Below are 16301 nucleotides of genomic sequence, written 5' to 3' on the forward strand. Positions count from 1 at the left end.
CCCCTGGCTGGGAGTGTGAGTCCTGGTGCTAGTGCACTAGGGCCTGGCTCCTGGTGAGCCCCGGGGCTGGGAGTGTGAGTCCTGGTGCTAGTGCACTAGGGCTTGGCTCCTGGTGAGCCGCGGGGCTGGGAGTGTGACTCCTGGTGCTAGTGCACTAGGGCTTGGCTCCTGGTGAGCCGCGGGGCTGGGAGTGTGACTCCTGGTGCTAGTGCACTAGGGCTTGGCTCCTGGTGAGCCCCGGGGCTGGGAGTGTGAGTCCTGGTGCTAGTGCACTAGGGCTTGGCTCCTGGTGAGCCGCGGGGCTGGGAGTGTGACTCCTGGTGCTAGTGCACTAGGGCTTGGCTCCTGGTGAGCCGCGGGGCTGGGAGTGTGAGTCCTGGTGCTAGTGCACTAGGGCTCGGCTCCTGGTGAGCCCCAGGGCTGGGAGTGTGAGTCCTGGTGCTAGTGCCCTGGGTACTGTGCTGCTGAGGCTGTGGGTCGCCAGGCTGGGATCCCTCGGACCGCCCGCCCCCGCCCCGGGTTTGAGGAGGGCAAGGGCGATGGGGGCTGGTACCTTGGCAGACGAGGCCCAGCGCCTCGATGGATTCCTTACACACCACACACGCTCTCTTCTTCTTCTTAAAGGCCTTCTCCTTGAAGCTGTGCAGCTTGGGCCCCTTCTCCGGCTACGGAGGCAAACACAGGGCAGAATTGGTACCGGGGTCACTAAAGCGTGGGGAGAGCAGTGTGTAGCTCACCCAGCAGGGCAGTGGCGGGCCCAGGGAGAGACACCAGGTCTCCTGAGCGCTAGGTCCGTGCTTCAGCCAGACCATGCTGCCTCTCTGGAGAGAGCGACAGGGCACTGGACACCCACCTGCAGGGGGCGCTCGGTCTCTACAGCCCACTCCATGCCCCAGTCCCCGGGCACAGCAGGCCCTACGCCCCAGGGCACTACTGCCAAGTTTCACTCTCCCAGCCCCTCCGAGCGCCAGTTAGGGCCAATGACTGTGTCAGGAATGTGTCCTGCCAGCTGCGGGGGGCCTTTCCCAACCGCCTCCCCCACGCTGACCCCCATCCCCCTCCTGGCTTCCCAGCCCCACAGCGCAGCACCAATTAGCCAGAAACGCAACAGCTGGCCGGCCGGAAACGCAGCCTCTCGAGGGGCCGGATTCCAGCCGTGTGGCTGGGGTATGTGTGTGTGTGTGGGGGGGGGCTTGGTCTGAAATGCCATGGATTCCCCGCAGAGTCTCTGTCCCTGCCCCCACGCACCGGCCCTCTGCTGGGGAGGCCTCAGTTACACAGGGCCAAATTCCACTGGCCTGAGCCCACCACCAGGGGTAGGAATGCTCCCTGCTAGTGTTAGACTGGGAGCCAGGACACCTGGGTTCTACCCCCAGTTCTACCAGTGGTCTTGAGCAAGTCACTTACTCACCCTGTGCCTCGGTTTCCCCTCCGACCCTTGGTCTGTTTGGCCCATGAGCTTTTCGGGGCAGGACAGCTTTGTTTTGTGTACGTACGTACAGCGTCTGGCGCAACAGGGCACTGTTCTCAGGGCCTGCTGCAGTAACAGCAGCGATGCCCCCGCCTTTGCAGCGGGGGGTGGGTGGGTTTAGAAGGCGGGCCGAGTTAACAGGCCTCGTTGGGGCTAGCCCTGAAAGCCCTCAAAACTGGGACGGCCCCTGCCCCACTGAGAGAACAGCCCTGCCAGTGCCCCAGTGCTGCCCCCTAAGGGTAGAGGCTGTTTATTGCTGCTTCCAGAGCCCTGTCATAGACTATCAGGGTTGGAAGGGATCTCAGGAGGTCATCTAGTCCAACGCCCTACTCAAAGCAGGACCAATCCCCAGACAGATTTTTGCCCTAGATCCCTAAATGGCCCCCTCAAGGATTGAACTCACAACCCTGGGTTTAGCAGGCCAATGCTCAAACCACCCTCCCTGCCCCATTGCATGGTCTGGCCACGCTCCCCTTTGGGTTTTGCGTATGAAAGTGATGGGGGGGGGGGCTGAGACCCTCACCCCACCTTTAACCCCACTCCGGGGGTGGTCACCAGTTCAGGACAGACACAGGGGTGCCCCCAAAGCCCCCCCCCCTTTTTTCTCTTCTCTCACACCATCCAGCGGACACTGGAGCCAACTACCCCCCCTCCTGCACCCTGGTAGCCAAGCCACCCGATCCAGGCTGGCAGGAGCGGCACCAAACTGGTTCCAGCCTGGTTCCCCCTCCATCTGGTTAATGATGCCTGAAATCAGCCAGGCATCCTCCACTCCCCCCCGCCCCTCCCGAGCAGGGCAGGAGGCTCCTGGGACATGTAGTTCGTCCCTGGGGAGGAAGGGAAGGGAAGGGGTGACTGCGCCTGTATAAACCCCGCTGAATGGGCCATTCACGCCGGCTCGGGCATGGCCGCCCGCGCTATAAATAGCCATGAATCGCCCGCTTTGTTGCCCGGCGTGTTTTGCGAAAACAAGGCTCTTTCTTCAAGGGCAGGATCGAGGGTGGGCCCAGCGAGATGTGGAGAAGGCGGACAAGGCCCAGCAAGATCTGGGGGGCGGGGGAAGTGGTGGGGGGTAAACCCTGCAGTGCTAAAATGCCCCCTCCTCACTCTGAACTGCATGCCTGGCACAGGACCCGCCGCAGTCACCCACGGGCACGTGTCCAACAGAGAGCGCCCAGCCGAGCCTCTGGCTCCAGACAGGTGCTCGGAGGGGCTCAGATACGCCAGCGATGGGCACGGTACAAAACCAGACCCCGCGCTAGATGGGCACCACGGCTGTGCAGCCGGCTCGGCTCTAGTGCACCAGGTCTCCGACGGACACCCGAGTAGACCGGTCGCTTGGCTGGAGTATCCTGTCCCCCGTTCCTCGTGCCATCAGGCGGGCGTAGGAGAACGGCAGCGTCTTTGCACGGTGGCGGGCGCTGAGCGGGGCAGGATCAGAAACACCTGCCGGCCCGCACATGGTGCAGCCCCCACCCATGCACCACTCCCTGCCCCCCCCCCCCGCATCCTCAAGCCCCACCAGCCTGCAGCCCCGACCCCTGGCAGCGTAGGCCGTGGGCGGTGCCGCCCAGCCAGGCTGACCCACAGCGCGCCGGCATCGCTTACCGGCATCCTGTTCAAGACGCGCCGGCGTGGGGGCGGGCAGAGGGCCCTCCCACCCTGCGTCCTTTCCCTTCGGGGCGGGCTGCTCTCTGCCCAGGCCGGCGGCGAAAGACAGCAGGGATCTGGCTCGGCTCTGGCTGCCTTTCGCAATCGTTGCCCGTGGGGAGCTGCGACACAGCCAGGCTCCCCCCCCCGCCAGCCCTTCCCCGCTCCCAGCCGAGGCCAGGAACCGGGCGGGAGAACAACATGTTTACTCACTGGCTCGGGTCACGATGCTGCCTGCTGAGTGCCCGCGCCTCGGGCAGCGTACCAGCATCTCTGGGTCATACCCGCGGCTGGGCCCTCGTCCCCGGGCCAGCAGGCCTCTAGGCATCACCCAGGGCATGGGCATACCCCATCCCATCCACATGCCCCAGGCTGGCCCCCAGCAGGGCACCCACTTGCAGGCAGTGTTCAGTGCCCGGGGCCCGTTCACCGTGGTTTGAGGGGGGATGTTGTGAGCTAGGCTAGAGGGAGGAAGGATGAGGAGAAATGCAGAGGGAGGGGTCAGGACCCAGATCCAGCCCCCACTCAACTCGGGAAAGGGGAGATTCAGGCCTCCTCAGCCTGGGCCCACGCAGTGCTGACTTCCCCGTCGCCTGAGGGAGGCCGGGCAGCTGGCAGAGCGGTGAGGGAGGAGGGTTCCCTATAACATGAGAGACACCCTCCCTTGCCCAAGCTGGCATCCCTCCCTGGCCCATCCCTGCTCTACCCCCCTCGCCCTGCCCTTAGCGGGGGGGACAAGACACGCAGCAGCCAGGTGTGCCCAGCACCTCCTCCGGTGTAGCGCCCCTGTTAGTGCCACCCTAAGGGTGGATCAAAGGCAAAGGAGCCATGCTATGTCCCTTGGGCAGGAGTGTGCGTTCCCCCCTCCCTCTAGAGATTCACCCCCCCCTCCCAGGGTGCTGGCAGAGAACGGCTGCTCCTGGTGTCCCATAGACAGTCTCTGCCCTGCCGCCCCTCTCCGGTTGCTCCTGGTGTCCAGTAGACGGGCAGGGGATGCCCTGTTGCACCCCTTAAGAGCGTGTGCCGATGCCCACGGGCACCCACACCAGGCCACAGCAGAGACACCGGCCCTTGCAGTTCAGTCTAGATATACACGGGATGGGAGGTTCCCCTAAAGCTGAGCTCCGTGTTCCCTGCTCAGGAAACACGCCCGTGCTCAGAGAATGGCTGGCAGGGAGCGGGTAGGGAGGGTGCCCGGCCTTAAAATAGGCCCTGTCAAACGATCAATGTGAGAACTAGCCTCTCTTCCCCTGGGCCACGGATCAGGCCAGAACTGAACGGTCCAAAGAGACCTCCCTCCCAGTCAATCCCTTTGCACGGGATCCCAAAACCACGCTGGTCAGTTTCACTCCCCTCCCCGCAGCATAGTCAGTTTCACTTCCTGGTTCCCATGTGGGGTCAGGTCCCCAGGAGGGAGGGAAGCTGGGAACGTCTTGCCCGGAATCCGGGGATCTCGCTTCTCGTTTGGAAACCAATTCCACGAAAATTACCGGGTTGGTAAAACCCTCTGTGTGCACCAAGCCTCAGCCACGGCCCCCGGCCAGCCCGAGAATGTCTCTGTAATTCCCATCCCCCGGTGCCCGCGCCACCGTCGCCCGATCGCAGCCGCCCACGCCGGTGCCAGAACCGCCCGTGAGAGTGTTTTATAATCCCCGAAGCGCCCAGGCTGGGAGGGTATAAACGGTGGGTCTGTCTGCACAGCAAAAGCGGTGCCTGAGGCTAGCCCGGCCCGAGCGCGCTGGAATCCAGCTGGCATGGGTAAGCACAGCCGTGAAGCGAGCGCAGCGCCGTGGGGGGAGGAAAGGGGGCAAACCTGGCACGGACCCTGGCTATGGGCTCAGCCCGCTGTGCAGCCTGGCAACACCCCCTGGCTAGGATCTGGGCTGAGACCCAGCAAACTCGTTTCACGCAGGGGCCCGCTGGATGGGGACGGCCAGTGAGAGAAAGAGGCTTGAGGTTCCCCCAGTGCAGCTTGTCTGAAAATGCAGCTCCAGGAGGGGGGCGCACTGGCTCCAGATCAGCCCCCCAAATATTCCCCGAGAGGCAGGCGGGGCGGACGTGGGAGAGCCGTGGGCATCGCCCAGCAAGGTGGCAGAGAGGAGGCCGGTGCCCTGTGCTCTGTGCACTGGCCAGAGATGTGCAGGGCCGGGCCTGGGGAGCAGCACCCAGACCCCAGCTTTAGACCCGCCAGCATGCGGAAGGGATCGGAGAAGCAGCCAAAGGGTCGGTGGTAGCTGCCAAGCTCCTCCCAAGCACCCTAACCACTCGCCTTTGCCAGGCTTGGCTTGGAGGGGTCAGCACGGGAACTTCGAGCTCTACAAGCCACTGGATGGGCCAGGAGAAACCGTCCCTCCCAGTGCCATCCAGTGCCAGTGCCAGTTAACCCTTCCCTCCCAGTGCCAGCCAGTGCCAGTGCCGGTTAACCCTTCCCTCCCAGTGCCAGCCAGTGCCAGTGCCAGGCCTTGCCTGGTTAACCCTTCCCTCCCAGTGCCATCCAGTGCTAGTGCCGAGCCCTGCCTAGTTAACCCTTCCCTCCCAGTGCCATCCAGTGCCAGTGCCGGTTAACCCTTCCCTCCCAGTGCCAGCCAGTGCCAGTGCCAGTGCCGGTTAACCCTTCCCTCCCAGTGCCATCCAGTGCTAGTGCCGAGCCCTGCCTAGTTAACCCTTCCCTCCCAGTGCCATCCAGTGCCAGTGCCAGTGCCGGTTAACCCTTCCCTCCCAGTGCCAGCCAGTGCCAGTGCCAGTGCCGGTTAACCCTTCCCTCCCAGTGCCAGCCAGTGCCAGTGCCAGGCCTTGCCTGGTTAACCCTTCCCTCCCAGTGCCATCCAGTGCCAGTGCCAGTGCCGGTTAACCCTTCCCTCCCAGTGCCAGCCAGTGCCAGTGCCAGGCCTTGCCTGGTTAACCCTTCCCTCCCAGTGCCATCCAGTGCTAGTGCCGAGCCCTGCCTAGTTAACCCTTCCCTCCCAGTGCCAGCCAGTGCTAGTGCCGAGCCCTGCCTAATTAACCCTTCCCTCCCAGTGCCAGCCAGTGCCAGTGCCAGGCCTTGCCTGGTTAACCCTTCCCTCCCAGTGCCATCCAGTGCTAGTGCCGAGCCCTGCCTAGTTAACCCTTCCCTCCCAGTGCCATCCAGTGCCAGTGCCAGTGCCGGTTAACCCTTCCCTCCCAGTGCCAGCCAGTGCCAGGCCTTGTCTAGTTAACCCTTCCCTCCAGTGCCATCCAGTCCCAGTGCCGAGCCCTGCCTAGTTAACCCTTCCCTCCAGTGCCACCTAGTCCCAGTGTCGGGCCCTGCCTGGTTAACCCTTCCCTCCCAGTGCCATCCAGTGCTAGTGCCGAGCCCTGCCTGGTTAACCCTTCCATCCCAGTGCCAACCAGTGCCAGTGCCAGTTAACCCTTCCCTCCCAGTGCCAGCCAGTGCCAGTGCCGGTTAACCCTTCCCTCCCAGTGCCAGCCAGTGCCAGTGCCGGTTAACCCTTCCCTCCCAGTGCCAGTCAGTGCCAGTGCCGGTTAACCCTTCCCTCCCAGTGCCAGTCAGTGCCAGTGCCGGTTAACCCTTCCCTCCCAGTGCCAGGCCTTTCCTGGTTAACCCTTCCCTCCCAGTGCCAACCAGTGCCAGTGCCGGTTAACCCTTCCCTCCCAGTGCCAGGCCTTTCCTGGTTAACCCTTCCCTCCCAGTGCCAGTCAGTGCCAGTGCCGGTTAACCCTTCCCTCCCAGTGCCAGGCCTTTCCTGGTTAATCCTTTCCTCCCAGTGCCAGTGCCGGGCCCTGCCTGGTTAACCCTTTCCGCCCAGCGTCCCTGCTATACACACCCCCCCCCATCTCTGCTCATCACCGCCCGTTAGGGCTCAGGGCCATGCCGCACTCTTTACTGAAGGGCCGCGCTCTGGCCCCGGGGACTAGCTGGAGCCTCCGGGCCGGACTGTGCCCGGGGAAGCAGGGGCCCCACATTCCAGCCTCTCCTCCTGCTGCTCCGAGCCTGGAACGGCTCCGGCTGGGCCGTGCTCCAGGGCCCCGCCGATTAGCACAGCCCTGGCGCCCTGACAGCCCCGTCACAAGGCCGGGCCCTCCTAGAAGCTATTTATGAGTCAGCCGGACGCGGGACCTTCGGATGGCCCCGGGACCTGCCTGTGGCCCCCACCCTCAACATCCTTCCCGCTGCACCGGCTGGGGACAGCGCCTCCCGCTGGCTGGGGCTTGGCCTCCCTTAGCGCCCCCCCACCCCATATCCATGTTACCCTGGTTACCAATGGAGAGTCGGACCCACAGGTGCCCCCCATGGGGCTAGACCTAGACCTCCCCACACCTGCACCCCATGTCTAATCCCCCCTGATCCTATGAGAGGGGCTTGACCCCCAAGTGAGCCCCATGTCTAACCCCCCTAGATCCTATGAGAGGGGCTTGACCCCCAAGTGAGCCCCATGTCTAACCCCCCTAGATCTAGGGTGACCAGACAGCAAATATGAAAAATTGGGACGGGGTAGGGGGGTAATAGGAGCCTATCTAAGAAAAAGACCCAAAAATCAGGACTGTCCCTATAAAATCAGGACATCTGGTCACCCTACCTAGATCCTATGAGAGGGGCTTGACCCCCAAGTGAGCCCTATGTTGCTGACACCCCCCACCCCCACTGCAGAGGAGCTGATCCTTCTTTCTCCACCCCATGCCACCCCCACCTTCCATGGACTGGTGGGGCTGTCAGCTGAGTTGGGGGGGTGGGGGTAAGGGGGGGTCACACCTACCCTGCTGGAACCTGGCACCCGGGTGCTCTCTCGCCTCCCCAGCGCCCTAAGCAGCATCTCCACTGTGTGCCTGGGCTTCATGGCCGCAGGCGCGGTGTTGGGCTGGCCAGAGAGGCTGAGCCCCCGTCCCCTTCTTGGCTCAGAGGCCCGGCCCGGCCGGAGAGTGCGCCCGCCCGCGCCGACGCAGCCCCATCCAGGGTGGCACCAGACGGCACGGTGGGCTCAGCCCGTCCCAGCCCCAGAGGTCTAACTCCCCCGGCAGCCCAGCCCGGTCAGAGCCGGAGGGGGCCAGGGCGCGTGGGATAGGATGTGAGGCTGGAAACAATGAGCCAGAAGCCGGCCCAGGGGCTGGGATCAGGACGAAGGGACGAGCTGGTGTTTCCTGACTCACAATAGCCGCTTCCCTTCGCGCTGAGGTCACGGCGAAGGCCACCGCAGGCGGGGCCCTGCCCGCCAGGACACGGCTGGGCCTGGCTCTGGCCCGGCGACCCCACATGGCTCGTAGCATGTCATCGGCGAGGCTCGCACGCGGCGCCGTGGGCCAGGCAGGGCTGAGCGCCGATGCACTTGTGACACCCATGCCGCTGCTGGCCCCTTCCCAGAGGCAGCCAGGAAATGCCTTCTGGCCCCGCCCCGGGCTTTATCTCCAGGGTTTTCAGTGTCAGGCCTAGAGGGGTTGGCAACGCGGCTGTCAACTGGGGCGGGCAGGCCCCAAGCATCGACGGGAGCCCCCAGACCCCACTTTCTCTCACTCCCGCTCAAGGCAGCAGAGAGAGCCTGAGAGTCAGGGCCTGACACCTTCTCCCTCCCCACGCACAGGAATAATTCATTCCTCTCCCCCCTCCCCCCAGCAACAGATCCCATCCCCCCAGGCCAAGAGCTCCCAGCCCCACTCAGAGACCCCCTGGCCTGGGATTCCCGCTTTCACTTCTCCCTTCCACCCGAAAGTGGAATTCAGCCCCCTGTAAGGACACACCCGTGGGTGGATCATGGTGGGATTCGAACCCAGGGCCGCTGGATGTCAAAGTAGCCCATCCTACTGCACGTGCTCATGGGACAGTTCTCCTAGCACAGGGGCTATCGCCAGTTCCTCAGCCTCGGGGGGGTTGGCCCACTCGAGGAGCACGGCGCAGCCCTGCGAGAGTGGACGGGAGGGTGGGGGGTGAATCCTGAACACCCTGTTTTCTTTTCTCACCCATTCAGTTGCCCCTCCAGGGATGCAGAGCCACTGAGGAAGAGGCAACCAGCCACAGGGCCCTCCACTGCTCCTAAACAAGCATCCCCCTCTGGTCACCGTGTGCTGGCTCAGAGCTGGGGATCCTGGCTCGGGCAAGGGGGCGGATCAGGCAAGTTTGGGCCGATAGCACCCACCGCGTGCCAGGCGCTATACAGACATGGAACAAACCAGGCTCCTGCCCCCAAGGCTGAGAGTCCACATGGCCCAATGCACAGGCCAAAGCAGAGAGGAGGGACGGGGGCAGATCACGGCAAAGGGGTGGCAGGCAGCACGGGAAGGGGGACTCCTTCCTGGGTAACCAGGACGATCTCGGGGCAAACTGACCGGGAAGGGCCCCCAGGGGGAACCGTCTCCCCGCACGGCTCCCTCTTCCAAGCCAGAGTGGACACAGCTCTGGAGAATGAATTGCAGGGCACAATTCTGCCCTGCCTCCCTGGAGACGGACCCCAATTGCTCTCTGCCATCCTCCCCCTTCCCTGCTCCGCGCTTGTCCCCCTGCTCCCGGCCTGACGCCTCTGCTGTGTCTCTCCGCTTCGCCGGGGCCGCAGGCACCTTGGGAGGGTGCCAAGGGGCTGCCACTGGAGTCTTGTGACCTGCTAATTAACCAGCCCCTGACAAATTCCCGCTGCTCTTCCCTGCCGCCCTGGCCCTGGGTTAACTACTCTGCGGGGGAGTGGAGCTCTCGTGCAGACCCAAGTTCCCCCGGCCCTGAGTTTCTCCAACGCTCCCCTCAGGTCAGTCCTGCTGCCCGTCCCCTGGAGAACCCCCTGCACGTGCCCTGCAAAGAGCTCCGGGGGCCTGCAGGACCCCCCTGCGCTTTGAGACCGGCCTGCTCTAGAGGTCAGGGGACTGGCCTGCGGCTCAGGACAGCTGGGGTCTAGGCCCGGCTCCACCTCTCCCGCTGGGTGACCTGGGGCGAGTCATGGCCCCTTTCTGTGCCTCAGTTTCCCCTCCCATCCTCAGGCTAGACTGTGAGCTCTCTGGGGCACCACTCTGCCTCCAACAGCGGCCCTGGCCACAGAGGAGGAAGGGGTGCGACACCCTGCAGTGGGTTATGCAATAACCTGCCCGCAGAAGAGCCAGGAATAGAACCCAGGAGTCCTGCCGGCCAATTTCCTGCTCTGACTACCAGACTAGTTAGATCCAAGCAGCCTTGACTCCTCCCTGGGCTGCTGGCATCCCTTTTGCAGGCAGGCTCCTTGCTCCCCATTGCCCTGGGGGCAGGACAGCATTGAAACATGCACCCGTTAAGCTTCGCCCTGAGGCCAAGAATGCACAGAGCCCAGGTGTGGGGGAGCACCATGATTTCGGGGGGCTGCAGCCATCCGGAGCACTCCACAGAACCATCCCACTCCTCTTGTGTCTGCAGAGCTGAAGTGGCATTGCCAGGGCGAGAGGCTTTGCGGGGGGAAGGGTCTTTCCACTTGCAGTCTCCCACCGAAGCCTGGAGGGGCGTGGTTTTCAGCAGGGATCCCCCCCCCCCCCCCCCCAGCGTCATCCCCCCAGCCTGGCTTCCAGCTCCTCCCAGCCCAGGGAAGTGATCTGCGGCCGGAGCGCAGCTGCCCCTTTAAGATGGGGGCGTGGGCGTCCCCTCGCCTCCACAGCACCCATGTGGTTTCCAGAGCTGGAAAACGGTTCTCTTTGCCTGCTTGTTCCTACTGGGAACAGCCGTGGGGGGAGTGACTCAGCCCAGAGCTGGCCGGGGAACCAGCTGTCAAGTAGAGCAAAAGGAGGCAAATACTGAGATCTGACAGGTCTTGAGTCCACACTGGGCTCCAGCTAGCCCAGGATCCTGTCTTCCGACAGTGGCCGGGGCCAGATGCTTCAGAGGGAGTGAACAGAACGGGCAACCATCAAGCGACCCATCCCCTGGTGTCCAGGCGGAGGTTATGAGGCACCCAGAGCATGGGGATCGTGTCCCTGAGCATCTTGGCTAATAGCCATTGATGGACCTATCCTCCATCAACATATCTCATTCTTTTTGGGCCCCAGTTACACTTTTGGCCTTCACGACATCACCTGGCAATGAGTTCCACAGGTTGACTGTGTGTGGTGTGAAGACCTAGGGAGGCGAAAGTCAAGCCTAAAGGCTTTCCCCCGCTGGGTGTTTTTGCACGCGCGGAGCTGCACACCCTGGTGCGGAGGCCTTGCACGAGGGCTCATGCAGCACGTTCACACTAGGGGTTGCAACTGGCACAGCGGCTTTCGTGCAACAGCACGCCGATCGATTCACCCGCCAGCGCCTCCTCGCACGTGGTCTCACACGCACACACGCCCGAGGCATGCGGTGCCACAGCCCAGCTCAAACCCAGCAAGCTGTGGCGACGGAACGGACCACTCCGGACTAGATTTTCACACACCCTCAGCTCCTGACCAGGCACCAAAACAAACCGCCAGCTCTGCAGAGAGGCGCAGCGTGCGGGGCACTGGCAAACCCAGCCCTGCTGCTGGCAAACCTGGCCCATCCTGGTCTGGGAGAGAGACGTCTGGGCTCAAAGGCCTCCCTGCTGTAACAGTGGAGTTGCCTGTGTTTATGCCAGTGGTGAATTTGGCCCGTTCCCTTTTACGATGAAGGGGCAGAATAGGCTGCACCGATTAAATAAACACAGAGGCCGGCCGGTTGGAGAGAGAGCGGAAGTGACCGCAAACCCCTACGCCGCGGCCGGCAGCGTTCAACCCCTGAATGACGCTGCTTTCTAATAAAACTGGAGCTCAGTTCTCCTCCTTGGCCCAGATTCCGGTCTCAGTTAGACCGGTGTCAATCTGGAGTCACTCCATTCACATTGCGTTGCATTTACACTGGGGATAACAACGATCAGAATCTGGCAGTACTATAGGGAGGCCGTGTGGCCTAGTGAATACAGCACTGGGGCTCAGGAGAAAGAAAGAAAGAAAGAATGAATGATTGCCCCAATCTCCAGCTCTCTCTAATGACGAGTCTGGGATCCGTTTCTCCCCCACGAATCCCAGCGCCCTGCAGCTCTTGCATTGATTTAAACCCTACGCTAAGGACCAGCTGCTCGCATCGGACACACCCTTCCTCCCCCAGCAGAGAGGGCCAGGGGCTTCCCCCACCCCCACTCCCACTGCCCCAGGGAATGTCTGCACTCAGCTGTGGGGTGTGGCATGCGGGGAGGAGAGGGTTTCCTGGCCTGGGAGGCACAGGAGGTCAGACCCGATGACCTGGTGATCCCGTCCGGCCTTAAATCCTATGTCCCATTCCCAGGACCCGCACGGCTGCCTAGAGAACCAACATCGCTCCACCCTCCCCGCCCCGTCGCCCCATGACGGGGCTGCCAGCTGCCCGCCGGTCCCTACCTTCATGCTGATCTTGCTGCCCAGCCGCTGGCTCGGGCATAGCCGTCCCCCCTTGACCGGACACAGCGGCGTCTCCTCTGTCTTATTCCAGCCGCGCTCTTGCTTAGGGGAAACTCCTGGGCCTCTGGGTCAGAGCGAGTCCTCCGGAATGCAGCCCCGGCTTCCCTTAACCCGGAGCAGCAGCGAGGAAAACACACCCTCTCCTCCCTCCGCCGCTTTTCCCGGCCCCCTTTCCCACCCTCCTTGCAGGGAGGCTGAACGTGCTGGCTTCCTGCCACAGAAATGAAATCATCTACGGGCCGGGGGGGGGTGGGGGGGGGGTGTTAGCCCTCGGACAGAGGCAGCCCAGCAGCCGCGGGAGCGTTAATATAACGGCTCACACAGCTCAGCACTGGGACCTCCCTTGCAAGGCGCAGAAAGCGTTAATGTCAAGGGATCAATTGCTTGGCCTCTCAGCCCTAAGGAATCCTGGCGCTGGTGGCCCCTGGATTTATGGGGGTCAGAGGCTGGGCAGAGTGGCTCGGCTGGGGTCAATGCTTGCCCCCCGTGCTCAGCACATGGCCCCTATACCCCTGCTGGGCCGGACCGGGTCCAAACATAGTCCACAGCTGGCCCCAAACGGCGCCTGAAGCCCCCTTGAAACCCGGCTGCTCCCCAGAGACTCGAGTCCGAGACCCGGGAACGTTTCCGACCCTCCCCGGCCTCGTGTTTTCCTTTCATTCCATCCACTCTCTGGGGCAGCCCCCACAGGGCTGAGGACGCAGGTCTGGCCGGGGAGCAGGGGCAACAGGGCGTCTTCGCTGGACCAAGGTGCTAATGGCAGCTTCTTCCCTGCAGGGGAGATTTCATGAAATCTCTGTTCCAGTGGGGAGGCAGGGACCCCGTCCCTCTTCTGGCCCCAGAACGCTCCCAGCTAGGGGGCAGTACGGTAACGAAGGACGCGAGGGGCCAGGCCGTATAACAGATTTAGGGCCTCGCTCCTTTACCCACTTTCATCTGCACTATGGGCTGAGGCCAGGGGCCCCTTGCGCTGGGTGCTGTATAGACAGCCCCTGCCCCAAAGGGCTCGCCATCCAAATGGGATGGGAGGGGAAACTGAGGCACAGAGCGGGGGGAAGGGATTTGCCCACGTCACCGACAGAGCCAGAAATAGACCCCAGTGCTCTGCCCACTAGACCACACTGTCACTTGGTCTGATATAGTTCTGTAGCTGCAGTTGCCCGAGCAGCCAGGTGCTCCGTGCTGCCCCCCGCCCCCTTTTAACGCCCCCAAGTCGGCATTCGAGCTGCGCCCATGCCCCGTTCTGCCTGCTGACTCCCAAATCTCGGCCCCGTCCCCAGAGACGCCGTCCCATTCCCAGGCCCGGCCTGACGCTGACCCGCTCCCCCAGGCGGAGGCAGGGCCCAGAGCACTCAGGAGCCGGGCTTGGGAGGAACTCTGCCGGCTTCCCGTGACCTCCACGGCTCGGAGCCAGGCTCACCAGGGCATCACCCGTGCAAGTCCTCAGGGAAGCAAATTCCGTGCAGCCCCTGGGATCTGTGCGCAGGTCACGGGGCGCCACCTTGTGGGCAGGCACCAAACTGCATGGGGCGAGCCGCAGCTGGCAAAGGGGCTCAGGTTTTATTATTATTATTCGGATTATCGGCGCCCCCCAGTCTCGGCCTAAGACCCCAGTGCGCCAGGGGCTGCACAAACACAGCTCCTGCCCCAAAGAGCTGCCAGTCTCCGTACCTGCCTTTCTAACCAGGGGCTGCTAGCCGGGAGAGGGCGTGAAACAACCCCCGTCTGGTTCTGCTGCCCCGAATGCAGCCAAAGGCTAAAGGTGAATGAACAGCATCAGAGCACATCAGCTGTTTGTGTCTCACCAGGTTTGGCACTGACGAGTGGGCTTTAGTGATTAGAGCAGGGGGTGGGGGATTAGGACGCCTGGGTTCTATTCCTGGCTCTGAGAGGGGAGTGGGGTCTAGTGATTGGAGCAGGGGGCTTCGAGTCAGGACTCCTGGGTTCTCATCCCAGCTCTAGGAGGGCAGAGAGGTCTAGTGATTGGAGCAGGGGGTGGGGAATCAGGATGCCTGGGTTCTTATCCCAGCTCAAGGAGGGGAGCGGGGTCTAGTGATTGGAGCAGGGGGCGGGAAGTCAGGCCTCCTGGGTTCTCATCCCAGATCGAGGAGGGGAGTGGGGTCTAGTGATTGGAGCGGGGGACACTGGAAGTTCAGGATTCTGATGCTCTGCAAATGCCTCACTGCGTGACCTTGGCCAGGTCCTCGACCTAAGCTTGGGCCTTAGTGTCCACCCCTCCCTAAGGCAGGGCGGGGCTTCCCGTTCGCAAAGCGCTTGGCGATCGGTGGCAGGAACCAGAGGCTGCCCGCCTGCGATTCAGGAGGCCACGTCTTCGGAAGGTGCCCGGGCGCTCAGAGATGTGCGCAACGGCCAAGCAGAGGGGAAGACAGCGTGGCGCAGTGGGCAGAGCGCTGGAGTAGACCGGAGGGGATGCGGGCTCTGGGCTTGGGTCTGCCACAGCCCCAGAGCATGACCTTGGGCAAGGCCCTGCCTCGCTCTGTGCCTCAGTTTCCCCACTCACCAGCTGGGGCTGGGGCTGTGTAGCCTCCGGTACACCAGGGCCCCGGTCGCTGTTGTGCTGCTGTGATCGAGCAGGGCCGGTTGCCAATTCAGGGGGATTTTTGAACCTATTTATTATCTTGGCAGCAGTTCCCTTGGGGCTAAATATCAGAGGAGAGGAAATGGGAGGGGGGCGGGAATTGGCTGCCGATCCCAGCCTCCTTCATGGGCTCATCACAGGCGATTAGCCCTATCATGGCCAACCCCCTCGCTGAGCAGGGCCTGGCTGAACCGCCTGCATCCGGTGTCCTGGCCACTGTCACTCCATCACGCCAGGCTCCCTGTCAGGGTAACGCTCCTGCTCCGAGGAGGGGAAGGCTGTTATCAGAGCTGGAGCGGGGCCAGCCTTTCTGTGCTGGCTGCTGGGATTCAGGCCTGGATCCAGCTTCCCCAGGGCCCGGGGGGGTTAGGAGCCATGCCCAGGGGGCTGCAGTGCCCGAGAGCAGGGCACGGGCTCCAGGGATTGAGGCTGGCTTAGGAAGGGGTTTCCCCACCCTCTCCCAATTCACGTTCCCAGCTGGGGGAGTGCAGACAGAGACAGATCCATGCCCGGGTCGCAGCCCAGTGCCCCGAGTCTGCTCTGCAGACTGGGAACACTGGAGGGGGTGTGTGTGTGACATGATGAGATGAGTTTGCTGGGTCTCAGTTGGGCCCTAACTGGCCCACTGGGACTTAGGGGTATGGTAGTTGGCCCGGGCTGGTGACTCCCCACCCCATTCTCCAGCTGGGGGGGGAGGGTCTCTGCTCCCCCCTGGGCCTAGACTCTGCCCTCCATGCCAGCTGGGCACACAGGGGGCAGGGCTGGATGAGGGGCTTGTGGAGAGAGAGAGGAGGGTTCATGGCTGCTTGGTTGCCTGGGGTGATCCCAAGGTGAATGCTGCAGGGGGAAAGCTCTAAACCCCCCTGCCCGGGCCGCTGTAACCTGCCCCAGGCCCCTCGGTGAAGGGGCCAGCCAGGCCCACCGGTCCCGGCATCCGCAATTGGTGCAACCTGCCCCAGAAGCTGGGCTAGCACGATGCCCCCGGATCTGCCCGCTGAGCCCTTGACCCCGGGTACCAGTTCCTAGCCAGTCTCCTCTCTGCTCCTGTATGGAGAGCCTGGGGGCAGCTGGGGGGGGAATGTCCTTAATTAACCCTTTGCCGGCCCTGTCAGTGCAGCCGTCTGTGGAGTCCAACTCACGAGGGTCCCTGCCGGCTCCCTTCACTCCGCTGCCCACACGGCTGTGCCGAAGGGTTGGGTGGGGGGCAAGGGGCAGAGGAAGGGGGTGGCT

The 16301-nt window shown here is 63.2% G+C and overlaps 1 protein-coding gene across 1 annotated transcript in view; it reads right to left on the minus strand.

The window, feature by feature from the left end:
- Positions 1–16301, minus strand: part of TNS2 (tensin 2) — a 56984-nt gene that overhangs the window by 35206 nt on the left and 5477 nt on the right. Inside the window, exon 2 of the mRNA XM_065419778.1 lies at positions 554–665. Within this exon, the coding sequence (XP_065275850.1) occupies positions 554–665 (112 nt within the window). The remainder of the gene's footprint in view (positions 1–553; positions 666–16301) is intronic.

This window comes from Emys orbicularis, chromosome 19, assembly GCF_028017835.1.
Source record: "Emys orbicularis isolate rEmyOrb1 chromosome 19, rEmyOrb1.hap1, whole genome shotgun sequence".
NCBI lineage: Eukaryota > Metazoa > Chordata > Testudines > Emydidae > Emys > Emys orbicularis.